At 39.4% G+C, this 20,188-nt stretch overlaps 2 protein-coding genes across 3 annotated transcripts in view; one reads left to right on the forward strand and one right to left on the reverse strand.

Moving 5' to 3' along the window:
• CMSS1 (cms1 ribosomal small subunit homolog) overlaps positions 1-12,052 on the reverse strand; it is a 225,370-nt gene extending 213,318 nt beyond the window's left edge. The window contains exons 1-3 of the mRNA XM_058825537.1: positions 11,979-12,052; positions 11,448-11,654; positions 11,036-11,222 (exon numbers count right to left, since the gene is read on the reverse strand). Of these exons, the coding sequence (XP_058681520.1) occupies positions 11,036-11,096 (61 nt within the window). The 5' untranslated portion in view covers positions 11,097-11,222; positions 11,448-11,654; positions 11,979-12,052. The remainder of the gene's footprint in view (positions 1-11,035; positions 11,223-11,447; positions 11,655-11,978) is intronic.
• Positions 12,053-12,207: 155 nt separating this feature from the next.
• The window catches only part of TBC1D23 (TBC1 domain family member 23), a 31,672-nt gene continuing 23,691 nt past the window's right edge, over positions 12,208-20,188 (forward strand). The window contains exons 1-3 of one of the 2 annotated variants that reach the window (XM_058824668.1): positions 12,208-12,273; positions 18,904-19,015; positions 19,260-19,365. In XM_058824668.1, coding sequence (XP_058680651.1) covers positions 12,233-12,273; positions 18,904-19,015; positions 19,260-19,365 — 259 coding nt within the window. In that variant the 5' untranslated portion in view covers positions 12,208-12,232. The remainder of the gene's footprint in view (positions 12,274-18,903; positions 19,016-19,259; positions 19,366-20,188) is intronic. The other variant, XM_058824667.1, reaches the window with a different exon arrangement.

The following is a 20,188-nucleotide window of genomic DNA, read 5'->3' on the forward strand; positions in this document are numbered from 1 at the left end:
TCTTCTTGAAATTGGAAGGGCTATTTTCACAATAATGTGAAAATTTCTCATTTGTCACCTGTGCTAGTGTTTGTCCCCATCCCTGAAGTACCCACTGTCATTTACTGAGAAAACAAATGTAGTCCCTGTGTAGAGTTCTCACTCTAGCAGGCTTTCTTCTGCCAATTCCTATTACAGGCAACTGACGTCTGCTTCAGTGGTAAATTTAAAAATGAAATTAAAATGCAGCCTTCTTGATCCTTAGATCATCGCTTGCCTTGAAAATTAGCTTTAACTGTTAATTTCTCCAATTTAGCACTGTTGTTTTCCAAGCCTAATGCCTTGAACCAATATGGTGCTACTATACTTACAGACATACCACATAATCTAATTTAAAAGTGGTCAGTTTAATGCTTTTGGGGTTGTCATTGTTGTTGCAGTAATTATTTGCTGATGTTCACGTAGACACATTAGGTAAAGGAAAACTGCATAACTGCTCAGACAGGTTACTCCTGGGCAACATTTTGTTTCTGAGGGTGCTTCAAGAGCATTAATGGGAACTCACAAGGGATCCCCAGACCATGACAGGCAGTTCAGCTTGTTTTTTGAAGAACAAACATATCTTTTTTTCTCTTCTCTGACTTAGAAAGGTAGCAGATAGAAAAAGTGGCCTACAGATGGGAAGTTAAGAGACATAGCTAAACAGCAATGATGAACACAAAGCCAGCAAATTCAGAATACAAATGAGAGTTCAAAAAAGGATGAGGAAGACTAAAACCATTCATCTTGAAGAAGAGAATGAGCTGGTAGAAAGGATGCATACATTTGAAGAGAACTGAAGTAATTCATGGTGTGCACACAGATTTCCCATACATAGTTAAAAATCAAATTGAAAAGGCCCACCAAAATCTATATACAAGAGGTTTTCAGTCATTCAGGTCTGTCTAAAAACCAAATCAGACATCTGGAGATAGAAGCCTGCTATGGTCAATGTACCTCTTCACATGCCTCTACACTAAGCAGCAGGGGAGGACCTAGGAATATTGCACAAGGATTTTCAGTTGTTACTTTCATATGGTTACTTCCAAGTGCTTTCCAGACAATTCCCACATAGCACCATTCCCTCCTTATGCACATCTTACAGCAGCTTAAGCACTGGTCTAGTCAACTGGTCCAAAATGTTCTGTTTACAGTTCTTATCTGAGAGTCATAATTTGTCAAGTACAAGTTTTAGAAAATAAAGTTTAGTCCTTGATCTAGGTACACATGTAACTGAATTCAAAAAGCTAAGTGTCAATAAGTGTTTACCTTAAATTTAAATTATTCATTCCTTCCTCTCTAGCATTTATATCACAAATGATGAAAAATAAACCAATTTTTAAGTGCAGTATGATGAGGAAGAGAACCAGATGGGCAGTTTGTTAAATCCTTGCCTTTATCAGAAGTTAGACTGGTACAAACACTGAAGTGCAAGTTTAGTTGTTTATTTGCATAGGAAAAAAAACCCCTATAATACAACTGTTATCCTCAAGTTTGAGCCTATGCCAGGAGTTAGAGCAAGTCAGTTATTGTGGCTACAATCAAACATGACACAAGCAAAAGGGAGCACTACAAACTCTGTATGCAGATAAAACCTTGACAAGTCCATCAGTTATAATGCAGCTCTAGGCACCAAATTATAATATTGTAGATGTGTTCAATAATGTCATTCAGAACTGCAAAATACATAGTTTTGAATTACAAAGAAGAAATATGTTTGAAATGAAATCTGATGGCTCAGAACACCTCACTGTCAATGGTGGTTTTAATGAGCTAGACACTGGTGCAAACTATAGGTCAGAGCACAGGGATATTTCAGCACCTAACTTTTCATTGATTCAATAAAAGCTTACAGCCTGAATACCATAATCAGATGGACAAAACCTGTAAAGATCTGGGCCTACAAACACCTTCCTGAAGTACTGTCATGGCTGATCAATCAACTCCAGACAACACTCCAACCACTTTGTAACCTAAGGAATCTCTGGAACACTTCTCAAAAAGATCCTGAACCAAACACCTCTTAGAGATACAATCTCACTTTAATATGCAAGACTTCACATAAATATTTTTATCTATTCACCTAAATATACTTAGCTAATGTAATTCTTTTTATAGATGGGAAACAGACACGTTTTCTATCATTGCTATAATTACATCAGGGAGTAGCACTGCAGTAACAGCCCACCCAAACATTTGATTCTCAGTACCATGCCATACCACAGGGTCAGAGGCAAACACTTCCAACTCAGTACTCATGGAAAACCACATAGCAATAATGAAATTATCCCCTCCAACATCAGTTCCTTTCTTAACACATCACCTTTAGTAATTGAAGAAAAATGCTTTTCGATTTGGGGACAAAGAGTGAATTCTCTTTTTTTTTTTTTGCTTCCTTTCCTACTAACAATATGTATGCTAAAATTCCAGCCTACTATGAAAATGTGGGTTGATTTTGTTTATTCAGCATTTAACGAAGAGTTTCAGTCGGGTTTAAGTGAAATACTGGGATGCAATACAAAAGGAAACCGCTGCCACCTAGAGGTAAAATCTTGGAGGAACACAGGGAAAGAAAAACTCATCTCCTTTTTCTTCCTCACTTTCTAAGTCAAACTCTTTCTCAGTGCATTGAAACAAAAATTAAAATGCTAGAAACATGCTGATTTTCAGAATAAAAGCATGAAAGAGGTTTTAGACACTCAGACTACATATCTCCTCTTTGGTAGTGACCAGTGTTAAATGCCTGTGAACATTAAGTAGTACCATGCACACAGAGTAGGAAATCCAGCCTTTGGCAGCCTGCAACTTACAGCAGGAATCTCCACACATCTTTGTGTTTAGCAGTCCTTGATCGATGCCCTGAATCAGCACAAATTCTCTCCAAAGCAATTTATATCATCACCTCAAAAATTGTCTATCCCAATGAGTTTTATAGCTCATTGACAAGGGAAAACATTTTTCACATACCTTTAATCCACCCCCAGGGGATGCCCCCTCAAGCATACTAGAAAATTGCCCTAGTCACCATAATGCTACATTTCTGCTGTTTATTTTTCTCACCACCATCTATTTTCCAATCTTGAAGAGGTTTAGCATGTGTTATTAATCTTCACTCAGAAGACATTTCATAATTGATAGTCTTTGCCACCTTTTTTGCATTTTGGCATACCCTTTCTTGAGCTGTTTGGCAAAACCCAGCAAAACATTCACAATGTAGGATGGGACGGTTTGGATTCACACACTAAAAAATGATGGGATTTGTTTTTTTCTATTCTTTTCCTAGTAATTCCTAACTTGTCTGTTACCTTTTTGATAACGGCCAGTTGCTGAGCAATGGGGACAATTCACAGGGATTCCAAGATCTGTGTTCTGACTGACAATAAATGTCACTACTGTACATGAACTAGTTTTCCCTACACATATTATTTTTCAATTGTTAACACTGAACTGACACACATTTTTTACTCACTAACATGAGTTACTGTCAGCTCTTGCTTCTAATACCCTGTTATACCATATGCAAATATTCTAATTTCAGTACTGTCTTCCTGTGCAATTTATGAATACATTGAGTATCAGAGAGGTCTGTGAGATTCAGATGCTATCTCCACTATACTATTAAAAGCTAGGTCACTGCTCTGCTACCTATCCACTTGCCACTTATTAACCTTGAGAATTTTCCTTGATTTTCCAGTTTGCACACAAAATCTGTTTTCAGAAGATTCTTTTGTTAGAGATCACTATCAAGAGTTTTTTTTTAAACTTAACCTAGGTCTTTCCCTCCCACATAGGTCTCATAATCATTAAACAATTCAATAGCATGTACCTATATAACAGTATCTGACTAACAGAGCTGAATATTATCCCTGACAAGAAATGTGGATGTCTTCACAAAATCAGTAATCATGTGGGCAAACCTATTACTTAACTGACACTTTGAACAGTTCAACAGTTACATTTATGAATCTTCCGTGAAGCTTTAATCTAAAGCAGCATTGCACTCCTCTAGCATCACCAACAGTTTCAGTGGTAGATTGCACATCACTAACAAGGATTCTGCATTTTTAAAAATCATCTCTTTCAGAACTCCTAGAAACAAACCACACTGCTCTGGGAGATAGTAACTATTTTACCTCTCTGTTATCAAACTTCAATTAAGCCCAGGCTGATTTTTTTCCTTATTCATGATCCATTAAGCACATCTGTGATGTACGTACTTTCCCCAAATTCCTCCACACTGAGCACATGCAATGATCTGATGTTGGTTCAGCTTGATTCTATTGAAAACCCTATTATAAATAATTATCTACAGTAAATAGCAAGCTTTTGATTTGTGATTACTTTTATTTTTTTAAACCTGGCCAGACAGATCATTATAGCCACTAGGGTTTGTAATCATCATATTGCAAAGCTCCATACCTTCTCGGTGATTTCTCATGGGCAGCTCCTCACAGCACTGACTCCTTCTCCACAGCACAGGCAACAAATTCCAACTCCCTCCTCACCCAGCTATCCCACTCTTTTGTAGCACTCCTCCTTACTGGACACAGCTGTGGCCTATTAAGGGCAGCCTGCTCGTAATCTTTGGTGATTGGCACAGCTGCAGCTCCTCAGGTGTGAGACTGCCTTCTGCACTACCTTTATTTTCTTACATTCTATCCCTCCACAAGGGTTTTGATCTAGCTCATTCTTACTCATAATTAAGTCACCATAATTCCAATTTTTTATTGTCCCCATTTGAACACTCATAATTAAGTCACCATAATTCCAATTTTTTATTGTCCTCATTTGAACACAATTTCCATTTTATTATCTTTAAAAAAAATTAAGTGAAGTTCTTTTACCCTTAGCTTGACTGAAAAACTAATATAAAATGCTTGTGATGCAAAAAAGTTCTCATGAGTACAGTATGTATAATCCTGGTTTCAGATAATGGTACTTTTCAAACAAACTTCTTGCCTTTATAGTTCTTCACCCCTTTTCCATGCACATAAGAACTTTTTTGGGGGCATATTCACATTTTTTGCAATTAAATATGACTACAATCATTCTGGAGGGGGAGCTGTCTCACAAATACAAAATGTAATTTTGTGTACAAGGGTTACTGATGAGAGAATCATCTCTCACAGTAAAGTATGACCTGGGTATTGCCCTCTGCTCAGGATTGAATCAAGATTTGCTTCTGCATGAGGAATTTCACCCAAATTCATGATTAATCACCCAGAGAACCCACACAGCTCAATACTTGGCACTGCATCAATCACTCAGCACCTAGGGCTGATAGTCAGCTGACAGACAGGAAAACCCTCTTACTTATACTCTGAGTTTCAATCCATTGAGATTCTTTGATATTCCCCAATCAGGTAGGTAAGTTAAATACAAAGCTTCTGTCTCTTTACAGACAAGATAAATGAAGTTTAAACAAACAAAGTTCTCAAAAGTTCTAGAAGCAATGCATTCAGGTTTGCAAACTGGAAAAAGCACTACAAAGCTAAAACCACCTCTTGTTTCTCCTCCTTAAGGCATGATTTATTTTCTTGTTTATTTCCAGATTACCAATACCTTCCGTCGTTCAATTCCAACTCGGATCCCCAAACCAAAGCCTGCAAGCACAACCAAAGCCCCTGTCAAAATTCCTGCTGGACATCCCAACAAGCCACTCCAAGAGAGTCCTTCTGGAAAGATACGTATTGTAAGGACGGTGTCTAAAGCCTGCCTTCAAAGTGGAGGGAGAAGGTAAATACTCTTCTGTATTCTATGACATTAAAAATGGATTTAAGCCACCTGAATCTCAGTTGTTCCAACTGGGGAAAAAAACAGAAACCATCCACATGGTCAGCACATATGGTCACCAATCACAGGACATCAAGACAGCCAAATTCTTAGGAGCCAAAGCTAACTGCAGGGACCATGCTCTGCTCCATTTTTATAGTGCATTTCCAGATTTTGCCACTCACAGTACAGAAACACAAGACACAAATAACTTTCTACTATAAATTCAGTTCTGACATGTTCTACAAATCACAACAGTAAAGTATCTCAGCAGATTTATAAAAACATGGTCAAATCACATGAAGAGGGGTTGCAGAAGGTGTCATGTTTTCAAAGTTGGCCTAGCCAAGAAGTGTCTCAGTATGGATATCCTAAGTTCAACATTAAGGGTGGAATGATGAAAGGCATGGAAAAATCTGCTCTTGTATAATGCATTGAACATAGAGAAATGCAGAGCTCCTTGCTGTGCCAAGCACCACTTTAAAAGCATGATGTGAAGATAAGTATTTCCCTCCTCACTAGTGTGATTATCTCCACTCAATTCAGGCAGATGTTAGATCAGGCAAACAGATGGGAGAATCAAGGTGGATATTGTTTGCAACAGCTATATAAACTTTCACCATTTGGACTGCAGTATTTAGATTTCAGTTCACTTAAACAGTATTTTAGAACTGATCAAAATTAGTATCAAGCTTAACAGTAATTTGTGGCTTACATAGAAGTGCAACTTTATTGCATTCCTCCACAATTTTGCCCTTCCTTACAACTCCTCACATTCACTTAAAATATGTAACCAGATGCATTGCTCCTAGTGTTTTTTTAACTGAACTCTTTGCACAAGAAATTCCAGTTCATCCATGAGAGAATTTGCTTTTTTGCTTTTCTTAAAGCATAATTTCTTTAAAAGACTTAAAATTCAAGTTTTCCCTTCAGCAAATACACAAACACAAAAACACCCCCTCAAACAAAAACCACAAACCAAAATATTAGAAGAGACTCCATGCTTGTTGTTTCCAATTTTCTGAAAAATAGCAATGGTTGCTCTGCAAGAAAATTTCTCACTGTTCTGTAGAATGCTAAGACTAACAAAATACTACCACAACAGTAAGGAACCCCCACACAAGAATCCTGTAATACCAACTAACACTAGTTATTGCTTTAAAGTATAAAAATTAATGTATTTCTCTGGTATTAATGTCTCACTCATTCTTCTTCCCCAACAGAGTGCATTCCAACAGTCTAAATGGCTCAACTGACAATACATGGGAAAACTCCTTACACATAGGTGTTTCTTTAAGAACTGCCAAATCCTAATTCCTAAATAAAGCAAAAACTGGTGGTGATCACAGTGCCATAGCCAGAACTGCAATCCTTTTGCTGAAGCAAGGAGAGATTCTGATGCATTCAGTTACACAATTCTTCCCTTTCATTTCACAGCTAAAAGTTTAACTTAACCACAGACAGTACAACACACAGCACTGCTGCGTGACTGTTTTTGCAAACCCACAAGAAACCTATGCCTTCCTCAACAGCTTCACAAGAAATTCTCTATAAATACTTTAAAAGAAGTTTTAAAAGATCAGTCTACTGAAAAATTATTTCAGCTGTGTCCTACAAGACACACCTGGGTTAACATGCAGACACTAAAGAATGACTTTGCCACAGTAAGAAGGAAAGGCTTCCCATTTTATTCACTAAATCTGCAGCTATCAAGTTCTGAGAGTCCTCATCAGGTGTGCTCAGATCCCAACACAGCTCACAGAAATACACCACTGCAACCTGCAGAATGAATGCACATTGATGGGAAGAAACACAGATTTCAAGAAGCAGCTGTCAACTTGGCATGCTTCTCAGAAAGATCTTCAAGTACTGACCACGTTCTATCACAAGGAACAGCAAATCATTGATGAGCCTGAAAAAAGAGATTCAAACCTCTTCAAGCAGAGTCCAGCAACAGAACCTCAGCTCTGACCAAGCAACAGTGCTCCCACTGAATGCACTTCAGTGAAGAGTCTGCTTCTCAATGGCTGCAAATCACACACTACAAATTGATGTTAACTGGCACCTTCACTACAAAGAAAGAAAAGACAACCCCTGGCAAAAGAATTCCAGCAATTCTTGCAATAGCATCCTTTAGAGCTTTAGAGCCCACACAGGACCCCACAAGCACTGCCAAATCATCCTCTGTGGTCCCATACTCACCTATTTTTGCTGCTGATATACAAGAGTTTTGCTCCTGTCTTGTAATGACACAATTAATTTTTACCTACGAGGGCCATGGCCATCATAGGTAGATCCTCCTTAAGGATCTAAAACTGACAAATGGGGATACTACTCCTACAGGATTAAGGGTGATACAGAAAGCACAGAGAATGAAAGACAAGGAGGGGTAACTAAAAAGGAGGAAACTGGAAGAATTTCTGAAAAATAAGAAGTCCATCCCTCTCCCTCAAACTGACTGGGAGATGAGGCACGCTGGCTACAGGCAAAATCTGGACATTGACAGAGAATGAGAATTGCTCTTTTCTGCTCAAGGAGGGAAGAGGAGAAAGTTGGGGTCCTGCACCAGTATGAAATAAACTCCTCCAAATTCCTTATCCTTTCCCTTGTAATTCTGAATGCAATATAAAAACCACATGAAAGTCTGGACAAAGTTGTGGCACAAACTGGAAAAAAAGAAGGTAAGGAAGTCCTGCAGCTGCATGATGTGGGACATATGTAACACTAAACTATGCTGCTAAGTGGAGAATAATCCCTAACAGCTACCTCCACAAATCTCATCTCAAAGGTTTGCTGAAGATGTTATTAGGCAAGATTGTTTAGTTTTTGTCATGTGACAAGATACAAAGATGGGTAATCCCTTTAGCATTTTTTGCCTTGGGTTTTGTGGGCTTTTTTTATACCTGTAAATCATTTGCAGCAGGGTAAACATCTCTTTAGGTGAGAGTAATTACCTTTAATTTTTAATGTGGACTCTAAAATAATGACTTCCAATGATATGGCCAAAGGCAAATTTATAATTACATATCCATACACTTGGATATATATTTATATCTATTTTGTGTTTTCATACTTTTTAGGTGGAGTGTATGAATGATGTTCACACTCATTTTAAAAGTAGCCTTTTCTAATTACAAGTGGCTAAAATCTAAAACAGTTTTGAGAGCTGAATTCTGATGAATATTCTGAAGGTCAGAGCTTATTCTAAGGTTAATTTTAAAGGATCTGGCAAAAGATTATTATTTCAAAAGTACATTTGAATTCTGCTTTGCACCTGCAGTTATGGCAGAGATGGTATTTTTAAACAGGTCAGCAAATGAGGTTGGATAGTATTTTTGTAACAAAAGTTCATTTTTCACAGAAATGAAATTGACCAAGTCTTTCAAAGGTGCTCACTAATGTGCAATTATTTTCTTGTACTGCTGCCTGCATCATACATTGTCAACCATAATTTCCTCTTTTATGCCAGCTGATTTGAAAACATTTTACAGTATCAATCAGATGCTGAAAAAATTAACCCTTCACTTTACCTGTGTTACATGAAAAATACTACACAAAATAAAAGTACCAGATGTTTTATGTTTACTGTTAGCTCGTGTCAACTTCATCCAACAACAAGCTCCATAAAAGGAGCCTGCCAACAAGTTTACAAAGGTGGGCTGCAGACAGCAGAGTTTTGCACAACACTCACCTGTAATCATCACTCATAACACACTCAAAGAATGTCCTTGGAGTAAAGTATATTGTGTTAGATACCTCCAGAGGTTATTTTCCACCTGAATTCTTTCAGTAAGTGAAAAATGCTATTGCAAAAATCCCAAGTTTTTCATAACTGGAAGAGCTGTCATTCACAGTCTCACCTCAAATCATCCCTCATATCAAAAGTTTACAATCAAAGTCCTGCTCTGTATCCAGTTTCTAGAGGAAAGCTGACAACATTGTAACAGTCAGCTAACCATGCACCCCAGATGAAAGCTGTGCTGGCACAACGTGCAGGTAGGCTCTCAGGAAAAATTCCTAATGAAAAGCATTTACCATGGGAACTGGGACTGCTTCAGGAACCCACATGAGACTAAAAATAAAAATTAAATGCTCAGAAACCTAATTAGGTCTTGTGGGCCCTCTTCATTACATACATACAACTTTTATAGTGCTTCCTCTCTAACTATTTTCCAAGAACATTTTCACAGGAAATAAGGACCAATTATCAAGACACTCAAAAAACTGGAGTCTTTGCAGAGGTGCTGGTAACTCCCAGTAATGCCCAAATCTTGCCAATATTGTATTAAAAAAGAAATTTAAAAAACAATCAATAAAATAGGGCACTATAAAGTCTAAGGTCGTTCTAGTTGCCTAGATCTACCTAAATTTTCACACTAAATGTAAGCATTACAAAGAAAACATTTTACAGCTTGTGGTTTCAAGACACATTGAAAAAATACAAGAGTATGAGCCAGGTATCATAACCATCAGGAAAGAAAAGACAAATCAGTCACAGCACCGTACTCCAAGGAGCAGTGGCTGGAGAGAGCTTTAACTCCTGCCCTTTTACAGTAACACATGGCATAGGTGATGCGACACACCCCAGTGAGCACGTGGGGGATGCTTTCCAAGTACCACAGATACTTTTCCCTCCAAAGGCTCTGGATTTGCTGTTTCCTAGGCCTTACAGGTAAGTTCATGCCAGTAATGGCAAACACAATTACACGATAGTCTGAAGTGGAAGGGACCCACGAGGATCATCCATTACGCAAAAGCCTTTCATCAAATAAACTCTTTGGAAGAAAATACAGTTTGGGAGGTAAATGAATGCAAGGGAGAGCTGAGCTCTGAATTCAAGCCAAGAGGTCTTCCCATTCCCCTCGCTTTCCAAACTTCGCGTAAATGTATTTTGTCATGTGGGTTCCTGTTGTTACCTAGGTACTGCTATTTTCATTGCCGCTCCATCGTCCATCCCAGGGCTCAGACCAGAGACGGGACATCACCCGCTGCAGAGACTCTGCTTACGACAAACCCGCCCTCGGTAGCAAGCAGGGAAAATCAGGCTCAGGGCAAAAAGCGAGTGAGAGTGGAAAACCTGGAGAAGTAAATTAAAAGCAGAGAAAGGAAAGGCGGAGAGAGGAAGTGGAAAAAACATCCGAAATCCAACGAAAAGGAAGGAGGGCAGGAAAGGACGGTGGGGGGCTGTCTCTTAGGCAAAACGCTTCAATCCCAGCGTGCGGAGGGAGCTTGGGGAGAGCAGTACCTGGCGTGCCGCCCGTCCCGGGCTCGCTGTCCCACCACGGCTCCTCCAGCGTGTCGCCCATGCCGCCACCGCCGCGCCTGCGCACTGCGCGCGGGGCCGGCCGGGCGTGCCCTGCTCTGCCGGGGGCCGGCGCTGCCCCGGGCACGGCCGGTGCCGCAGCTGAGATTTCTCCTTACACAAGATTCTTCTGAAAGACAAGAAAGCTTTTAAATGCATGCTGTGAATCTTTTTTCCTTTTCCCCCTTCTATCTTTTTTTTTTTTTTAGTGGAAAATACAGAAGCGAGAGAAAGAGGAAAGGCATTCAAACTATTACCCCGTTCTTCACAACATTCGCTTAATTGCCTCAACCCGCTTGCACACTGTCAAATACGTCGCTTAATTGCCTCAACCCCCTTTCACACTGTCAAATACCTCCTTTCTTGGTTGAGGTAATTGACGGAATCTTTGCCGAGGAACTGATCGGTGCCTGCAGGGGGTGCGCGTTGCCTCGGAATGGCTGTTCCCGGCCCTTTGGCAGCACAACCTGCAGGGCGAGCGTGCCCATCCTGGATCCCGCCCCGCAGGAGCCGTCCCGCTCAGCCTGGGCGTGACCGGCTGGAGCACATCCCGAATCCAGCACTTCTGGAAGTGAAACAGACCAGTGTAAGGACTGGAATCCCCCGTAAGGCGGCACTGTTATTCCGTGTATAACTCGCTACAAGGATTTTTCTCAACCTCTATTAAAGTACATTATTTTTTTCCCCCTTTGAGGATGCAGGTGGGTAAGGGACATGCTTAACAGAGTATTAGTATTGATCTGCCCAGGGTTGCTAATGGACGTCACCGAGTGATTTGCAGCTCTTGGAAACTGCGTGAAACTTGTCAATTTCCGCACTCGCGGAGTACGTCCAACCTGTGGCACATTAAACACTGTGGGGGAAGTCACTTAATAATCAAACCCACATCAGGCAGAGCAGTTCAGCTTTATGAAAACCGAAAACATTCGAATCTCCGGCAGAGCGACTGCCCTGCCCTACTCCAGGGGCGCTGCGCGGCCGCTCCCTCAGAGGCCGCCCCTGCCCGGCTTCCGCGCTTTGCGGCCCGCGCCCTCAGCCCGGCGGCCGGGAAGGCGGGCACGGCTCCGGGAGGAGCGGCCTCGGGCAGGGAACGCCTCCCGAGCGCGCTTTACGGCCGGGCGAGCGGGCGCGTCAACAGCTATGGCGGAAGGAGAAGAGGCGCCGCCGCCGCCGGGCAGCTGGTGAGTTACGGGGGTGTGGGCGCCCTCCGTGCCGCTCGCCTCCCTCCCCTCCGCGGCGGAGACAGCGGAGAGAGGCCGGAAGGCCCCGCCCGCCGCCGCTCTCCCCCCGGGACGCGCCGCGCTGGGGTCGCGCTGGGAGCCCGCCAGGAGCCCCCGCAAACGCCGCCAGTGCTCGGCGGCTCCGGGTCCCCGGAGAGGAAGGGGCCCGTCAAAACACGGGCGAGACACAAAACGAGGGCCGTGCCCAGCCTGGAGCCAGGCGTCGCTCCAGTTTGAAATGACAGCTTTAATATGCGGTAGGAGCTGCTCCGGGAGTCTGCCTGGAGTGGAGTTGCTTTGTTCAGTTCAGCTTCCCGTTTCGCTGCATTCCTGCTCGCAGGAACAGGTGACAGCAGTGGGTCCTGCCTCGTTTTCTGAATGATTTTGCTCACCACCTTCCTTTAGCACAGCTATTACTTATAATGGATTTTACGTTGAACCCCTAGGACAAGAATAGAGACTATTTCTGGAGCGTGTATAGGATCATTTTGATGGTAACCGTGATGTGATTTTAGTATTCGTTGCATGCGTATTCACTCAAGATTGCCGAGGCTTAAATAAACATTGTGTTTAAACACTGAAGCTATTCTTACTTCACCCGGCATCTCCATTTGCGTCTTCACTTTGTTTTTGTCTTTGCGCTTCTGCGTTGCATGTGATTTCTTTCTGTGGCTCTGTGCCACACCATTGCTCTTTGTCCTTTCCACGTATATGCTTTTCAAGCAATTACTTTACAGAACTGCTTTTTATAATCATTTCCAATCTGAGTTCCAATAATTTCCAAGGTTTTGCTTTTAGGCTCTATTTGATGTGGCAGATTCAAAGTTTCTTGTGCTTAGTTATGTCACTGTAAAGAAGCCAGAACACACACACAGGTGTAGGTGTAAACTTTACTTTGTCTGGTTTGGTTCTACAAATACACCTCTTGGTTAAAACAACTTTGTATAATTAACTAGAAAATGGAAGTTAGTCGGTATCACTTTTTATTCTTGAGTATTTTCTTTTAGTTATAGCCTCAAAATTTATTAAGTCCTTTCTGTAAGCACAGTGTTTCATAAGCATTATTTCTAAATAAAGGCCTGACTGTTGGGCCATTTAATTACAAAGCAAGGGATGGACTCCCTGACAGTGCCCTCTCAACCCTTTGAAATACAACCCTGGACATTAAATAAGAACCATACCTCAAATACCTCTGAAAAAAATACTTGAGATGACTTCTATTACTAATATTGGAATAATATTGCTGTCTCCCAGATCACAGTCAACTTCTCTAGAATTTCTGTTGAGAATGAGGATGAGTGTGTTTCCACTTTCAAGGCACAGCCTGCATTGTTGATATTCTGATTAGCAGCTTCAAAACTATAGTCAATTTTATATGCTGATGGTACTAGAAAATGCAAACTTGAAGGCATTTGTTAAAACAAATGTAAGTCTTTAAGTCTTAAAGTGTTAAACAGATTTAGCACTTTATGGGAACAATTAAAAAGTTTTATGCTTAAATGCTATATTAATATGTGACAGTGCATCCTCTTACTAGAGGTGTGTGCTGTGAATGACAAAATTGCATTCCTTATTGCTTGCTTAGAAACTTCACGTGGCTTTTGGGTTTGTTTTCCTGTTTTGGTTTTTGTTTAAAAACCAGTTTCAGTGGAGTATTTGCTTTTTAATTTATGGATTTAAAGCGTTGTCTTCTATTCATATTTCAATTCTGTGAACAGTTGTTGTTGAAAGTGCTTTTTGATATAAATTGCTACACTGTCATATTTTGACGTATATAAGATTTCAAATTTTAAAAATACCCAAACATACAATGACACATATGTGTGCCTGAGCTCTATTGGGAGCAAAACTGGCAGTGCTGATCCTGTGTCCTCTCTTCACTTCCTTAGGAGGATTAAAAGGCAGATGGAGTCTTGTGCTCAGAGGCTGGTGCAGCACCTTGAGTGTGATGAACCCAGATGTGCTCACTAACATAAAATTCCCTATTTGTTATCCCTGTGTTAACTTGTCATGTGGTGCTAGTTTGAATGGTTTGAGTGGGGGGGAAGTGTCACAAACAAATTATTAATTAAACCCCACAACATCTGTGCTGATTGCTTGGTGTTTTGCTCAACAAAAACCAGGGAACTTTGCTACTGCACAATCAAAATTAAAAAGAAAACCCAGCATCACCACCATGCCAAACTTAGGTATAGAGAAAGATGAGAGTGTAGTTTTTTTTTCCTTCAGTAAATATAAGAAGCTGTTTTAACACTTTTGATTTTAAAATGAGCAAAATCAGGTAGACCTTGTTTGCTAAATGTTTCTTTTGAGCTATTTGGCATATACTCAAAAGCTAATTTGAGAAATTGCCAGCACTGTTTTGTTCTGGAAGATATTTCTGTCCAAAGCTAAGAATGCTATCTGAGACAAAGGAGGCAGGCTGCTTTCAAACTGCTGTAAAATCTTTTTTTTTTGGTCTGCTTATTTATTTTAATCATAATTTCTGTCAATGCAATACATCTAGTCAGTAGACTGTATAGACACAAATAAGATGGCTTGTTGTTAGTTAAAATGTTTGTAGTTGGAAGTTATAGATTTTTCTCGCCTCATTTATCAAGGAAATCGATGATTTGGACCTTATTTCTCTTGTTCAGATTTTCAAACAGATTAATGGTTATGAATTAATTTCTAAAACCTTTTTGCAGATGTTTGTTTAATACTCAAGCTTCAGGAAACGTGATCAATTAGTAATTTTTAAGATCTGTACTTGGGAAATCAGGACCTGAAATAACTAAATATAACTGCAACCACAGATGGAATTGTTCCTGTGCATTTAACTTTGCATTGGAATAACTCATTTTAGGGGTCCCAAAATGCACTGCAACTGCCTAAGACAACAGGGTGACAAACCTAGTTTCCATATATCTTTCCCATTCTCACAATCTGGCTAATTGGTACTTGGAGCCATAGTATTTCTTCTGAAAGCCCATGAACAGAAAAGTCCTTTCCAGTTAAGCATGAAATTGAAGAAAAAATGTCAGGGAATTGTTTTTCTCCAGAATCCTATTGGAGAATAAATGATGGTTCAGTGGTGTGCTGGATACAATGGATATTTTGAAGCAAATGTGAGGGATTGATTTTTGTTTGTTTGTTTTCAGTAGAGAACAAACACTCATTAATTTCAATTCAATATAGCTCTTGTTGAGGCTTTTTCCTGGGAGTCAGGAAAATCCTGAATTAAAAATAGGAACTGTAGTAATACCTTCTATAAAAGTATGAAATTGATTGTAGTGTTCTTAACACTTCATGTAGTTTATTGATTATTTACTATTATCTTTTTCCTACTGTTCACATCCCACACTTTTAATCCCTTCTCTAGTATTTATGAGTGGTTACCAAGTATCTCAGCATAAATAATACTTAGAAAAAAATACTTAAATTGTTGGGAATTCAGCTTTTCTTGCCACCAGCTTAAACATTTTAAGTTAAAAAAGGACCTGTTTAATGTCTGTGAATACAGCTATTTATATGTCACCAGACTGGCATGAATGTAGGAGATCCTTCTGTAAGCATGGAAATTTACTGCAGATGCACTAATAGGAGCATTTTGTATTATGACATTTTGAACACTGTATCATGTGGGAATTACCTTTCAGGCCATGGCTTTGGTGTAGGCTGAAATTCCACACATCTAACCAAAATTTTGAGTGGCACCTAGAGATGGGCAGTGAAGCCATGGCCGAGCAGAAAGTACAGATGTTCAGGTCTGGAGGAATTTTGCATAGGGAGAAGTGCTGCTTTCTGTTATTCAAAATAAGTGTAATCATTATCCATGAGAACAGAAGACTTCCTAGCTGCTCTTCACTCATGAAAGACAAGGATCCAGATTGCTAGCAATTCAGTGGAATATTTATAGAACAACTGACAGAAATAAGTTCAACACATGTCCACTCGTGTTTTAAGTGTTGAAATCACTTTCATGTTTTGTACTTTGCAAGTTAGCCTGAACAGAAAGTTTACTAGAACAGAATTTACTTAATCTTTGAGAAGTCCTTTCTTACAGTCTGTGAGCAATCTTGCAGCTGATGGAGGGAATGAGCACCTAATTGAATCACAGCAGAACAAAGCATTTTCTCCCCCCCGCTGTTATTTCACTTAACTCCTTGTTGGGAATGCATCACATGGCAGATGGACATGTCAGTGCCCTGCTTTGTGAGGTGAAGCAGTAAAACTGGCATTTGTCTCTCATCTTTACAGTGTAGAAAGTGGGGGTGACAGCACTTGGAGGAAGTTTTTGCACATGGTAAGATATTGTCAAGCAGCAGAAGCACACATTTGCAGATAACGCGTTGAAGTTGGTGTTACATGCACAGCTTCTTGAATGATGGGTGCTAATAACTGGTAGAATTTGTACTTGTGCATTTGTGAAACATTCTTTGCCAGGTGATTCTGTAATTAGTGTAGATGTAGTTTTAAGTGTTGTTTCAAGTAAAATTTGCTCTCTTATTCTCAAAAGAGTTTATTTGGGTGACATAGAAATGAAGTTAAATTACTACAATTTAAGACCTTTCTACTTGAAATGGAACGTGTACACAGCTGTTGCCTTCATTTCCACGTTTAATACTTGGATATAGGTGTAGCAACTAGTTGTAGTTCAAGACCTGACTGTTGCTCTCTAGTCTGTTTTTCATACACAGCGTTCACAGAAATGTGCAATGTGTCTAAGAGCACCTCATTCTCTCCAGGTGATGCTTGATGTTGGCTTCTGTTGAAGCTAGATCATCCTAGAGTTCATGCAGTTCTGCTGAGAGCTAGGAGGTCTCTCTGTGTAAATGTCCTGGAAATACTTGATTTTTATTCAAGTCTAACTGATTCATTCATGTAACTTTTCAGGCATTGAACATGATGTACACAACTGGGCAATAGGATAGGTGATTGAAGTACAAGTGTGCTTCCCCTCTGTTTCTGTCTCAGGAAAGGAATTGGCAACTTATGCAGCATGTAACCCTATACAAAACAGACTTTGGGATTTTTTCTTCTTTTTTTATAATACAGAAAATGTGAGAAAATAAGGCAAGTCATTCTCTTTGTAATCAATGCTTTCTTTCATCCAGATTTGCAAAATTACTTGAAAAAAAATGGAGTTGTGCCCCAGTGTATATTTGAAGTAGGATTTAAAATGCAGACCAAAAAGTAGTGACAAAGAAACTGCCTGACACAATGCAAGGAAAATGCTGACTCTGCAGACCTGTAAATACTTTGAGAACTCTTGAGTAAAGCTAGCTAAGTATTTTCATACCTTCTTCCAGGTCTGAGATTTTAATCTTTTTGTCCCAGAAGATTAGAAATGTGTGTTTGAAGTTTTCAGGAGACCAAACTTGTGAACTTCTATATCAAGGATTTAGTTGTGGCTATGTGGAAGTTAAAGCAGACAAGAGTTCAACAGCTGACATTTTTTTCCTGTGTCTATTTGAATTAACTACATAGTAGTCACGGACTAATTGAGAATTATACTGATAACACTAACATCTGTTACTCCATGTGTATAAATAGATGTGTTATTCACCAGGAATGCATCTTCCTGGTGAATATCTGTCCTAGAGAAACAATCCTGTTCTTTGTTTTGCTCTGGCTCTAAACCCCCTGGATGTGTGTGTAACTCACCAGGTAACTGAAGAAAGCCTTTCTTAAGGCAGATGTCAGAGCAAGTGGAGAAGAATTTAAAGGATATAGCAAGGGAGAAGTTTTGCCTATGAGACCTATTTGTCACTGCCATTGCTATTTTTCCAGTGAACCTGTTTTGCCACTGCTCTGCTACATGATATTGAAATCCTGAAATCATCAGATGTGGTTCTCCCATTACTGACAGCATGGAAACATTGAACCAGTCTGCAGGAGCTGTCAGAGAGATTGTAAAGTAATCATTCCTGAATGCTGAATTTCTTCTTATCTATAACACTTGTGAACTTTTGTTGTCTTACTACAGCAATCATCATTAGTGTTTGTCTTGTCAATTTGTGTGTTTTGCTACTCTCTAGATTTTTAACATTTTTGTATATGTTAATTCAGATTTGTGCATATGTCCACGCTTGAAATACCACAACTGTATAGTTAAATAAATTTGAGTTTGACTAAAAGGTCTTATCCCATTTCAGGGAAGGTGAGGTTAAAGCTGACTGTTCTAAACCTTTGAAATAAGTGTTCTGTTTTCTAGGCCATCTAATATTTTATTTAGAATAACTCTACCATCTAATTTAGGTGTAATATTTGCACTGTGAGTGTGTGAAAACTTGCTGAAATTGAAAGTTGCTGAAAGCTGCAAACTGCAACTAAATTTGCATTTTTATGATACATTTTGCAACCTTGTCACTTAATGAAAAAAAAAAGCAAACTTTTTTTTCTTGTATGTGAGTTGGATGGAATTACAAGTTGAAGGAGCATCTTTAAAGTAGAGGAATAAATAACATTTTGCAAGTATTTCTTTTTAGTAATTTCCAAGTTGTCTTATACTTTTGCATATGTGTGGGATTTGCCTGACAATAGCCTTCAGTCTACATAAACATAGAAAAATAGCAGAATTAATTTTTGAATTACATCTCATTATTTTAGGATAAAAGATCTTGCAGACACTCTAGACGAAGGAGGCTGTGATCTTGAAACTGTGAGAAACATCATTCAAGGAAGGCAGTTGCCTGCTGATCTAAGGGCCAAAGTCTGGAAGGTAAATATGAGCTTAAATCAAGAAGCAGGAAATAGCTGAAGTTGTGTTTCCTTTGAGGTAAAAGATATAATTGCCAGGCATCTCTGCAAAAGAGATGTACTGGAATTTTAATCTGCATCTATGTTGAGTCAGTTTAAGAATAGTTCTCTTCTTTGTTTTATTTTTTTTAATTACTGAGTTCAGTAATTGAACAACTGCAAAAAGACACAAAAATATTTAGAGGGCTTTCTGGTTTTATTTTCAGATTGCACTTAATGTTGTAGGAAAGGGGGACAGCCTAGCATCCTGGGATGGCTCCTTAGACCTACCTGAGCAGAGTATAATTCATAAGGATTGCCAAGAGCTAATTGGTAAGTTCTGTGCATTTAGACCATCAGTTTGAAAACTTTTGTATTCTCAGTTGTCTTAAGACTTTATTTCAATTAAATTATCTGAATGATGTTTACATTTTGGAGGAAGATGAAAGAGCAGGTAAAAATCAGTAAGAAAACAATAGTATCTTACCTGTACACAGACTCTGGGAGAGTGACATCATGGGAGTTCAAAGTATTAGCTTGTAAATGATAGTTTGCATAGTCAGAAAGCTTTGTGAGATAAAAAAAATGGCAATTGTTTTCCAAGCTCCATCTTTTAAAGCAGACATTCTTTATTTAGTGTCCTTCAAGTTTTTCTTTGTCAAAGGTCTGGTTCTGAATCTGAAAACCTGTTGGAGCATGAAAATGCATATAGTATTTGAGAGAAGAAATATATTAAACATTTTGGGCTTCAAAATCTGTTTTAAAGAAAGATACTTTTTAATAGCATTTTCAACAAAAAATGAAAGGGTGTGTTTGTGCAAGCAAGGTGCTGCCAGGACAAAGGAAATAAGAATCTGGTATGTTTGCAAGGAGCTGCCACAGGATCTGCTTGGCAGCTCAGCACAGGACTGGTAAAACCCCTGACATGATGCAACAGCATTGGTATCAGGGATCTATGGGTGGAATCAATGCTGACTCATAAATCAGGATACATCTCACATCTTCAATAAGAGAATCTTCTATTTTATTACCTATCATTTTATTTATTCTTGTGCAATTGAAAGTTAGGGCAGAGGATGGAGCTGGTGCATGCATACATACCTACCATCTATGAAATGCAGTTCTAGCCCTAAAATCTAGGAGTTATTTTCCTTCT

Source organism: Ammospiza caudacuta, chromosome 2, assembly GCF_027887145.1.
Source record: "Ammospiza caudacuta isolate bAmmCau1 chromosome 2, bAmmCau1.pri, whole genome shotgun sequence".
Taxonomy (NCBI): domain Eukaryota; kingdom Metazoa; phylum Chordata; class Aves; order Passeriformes; family Passerellidae; genus Ammospiza; species Ammospiza caudacuta.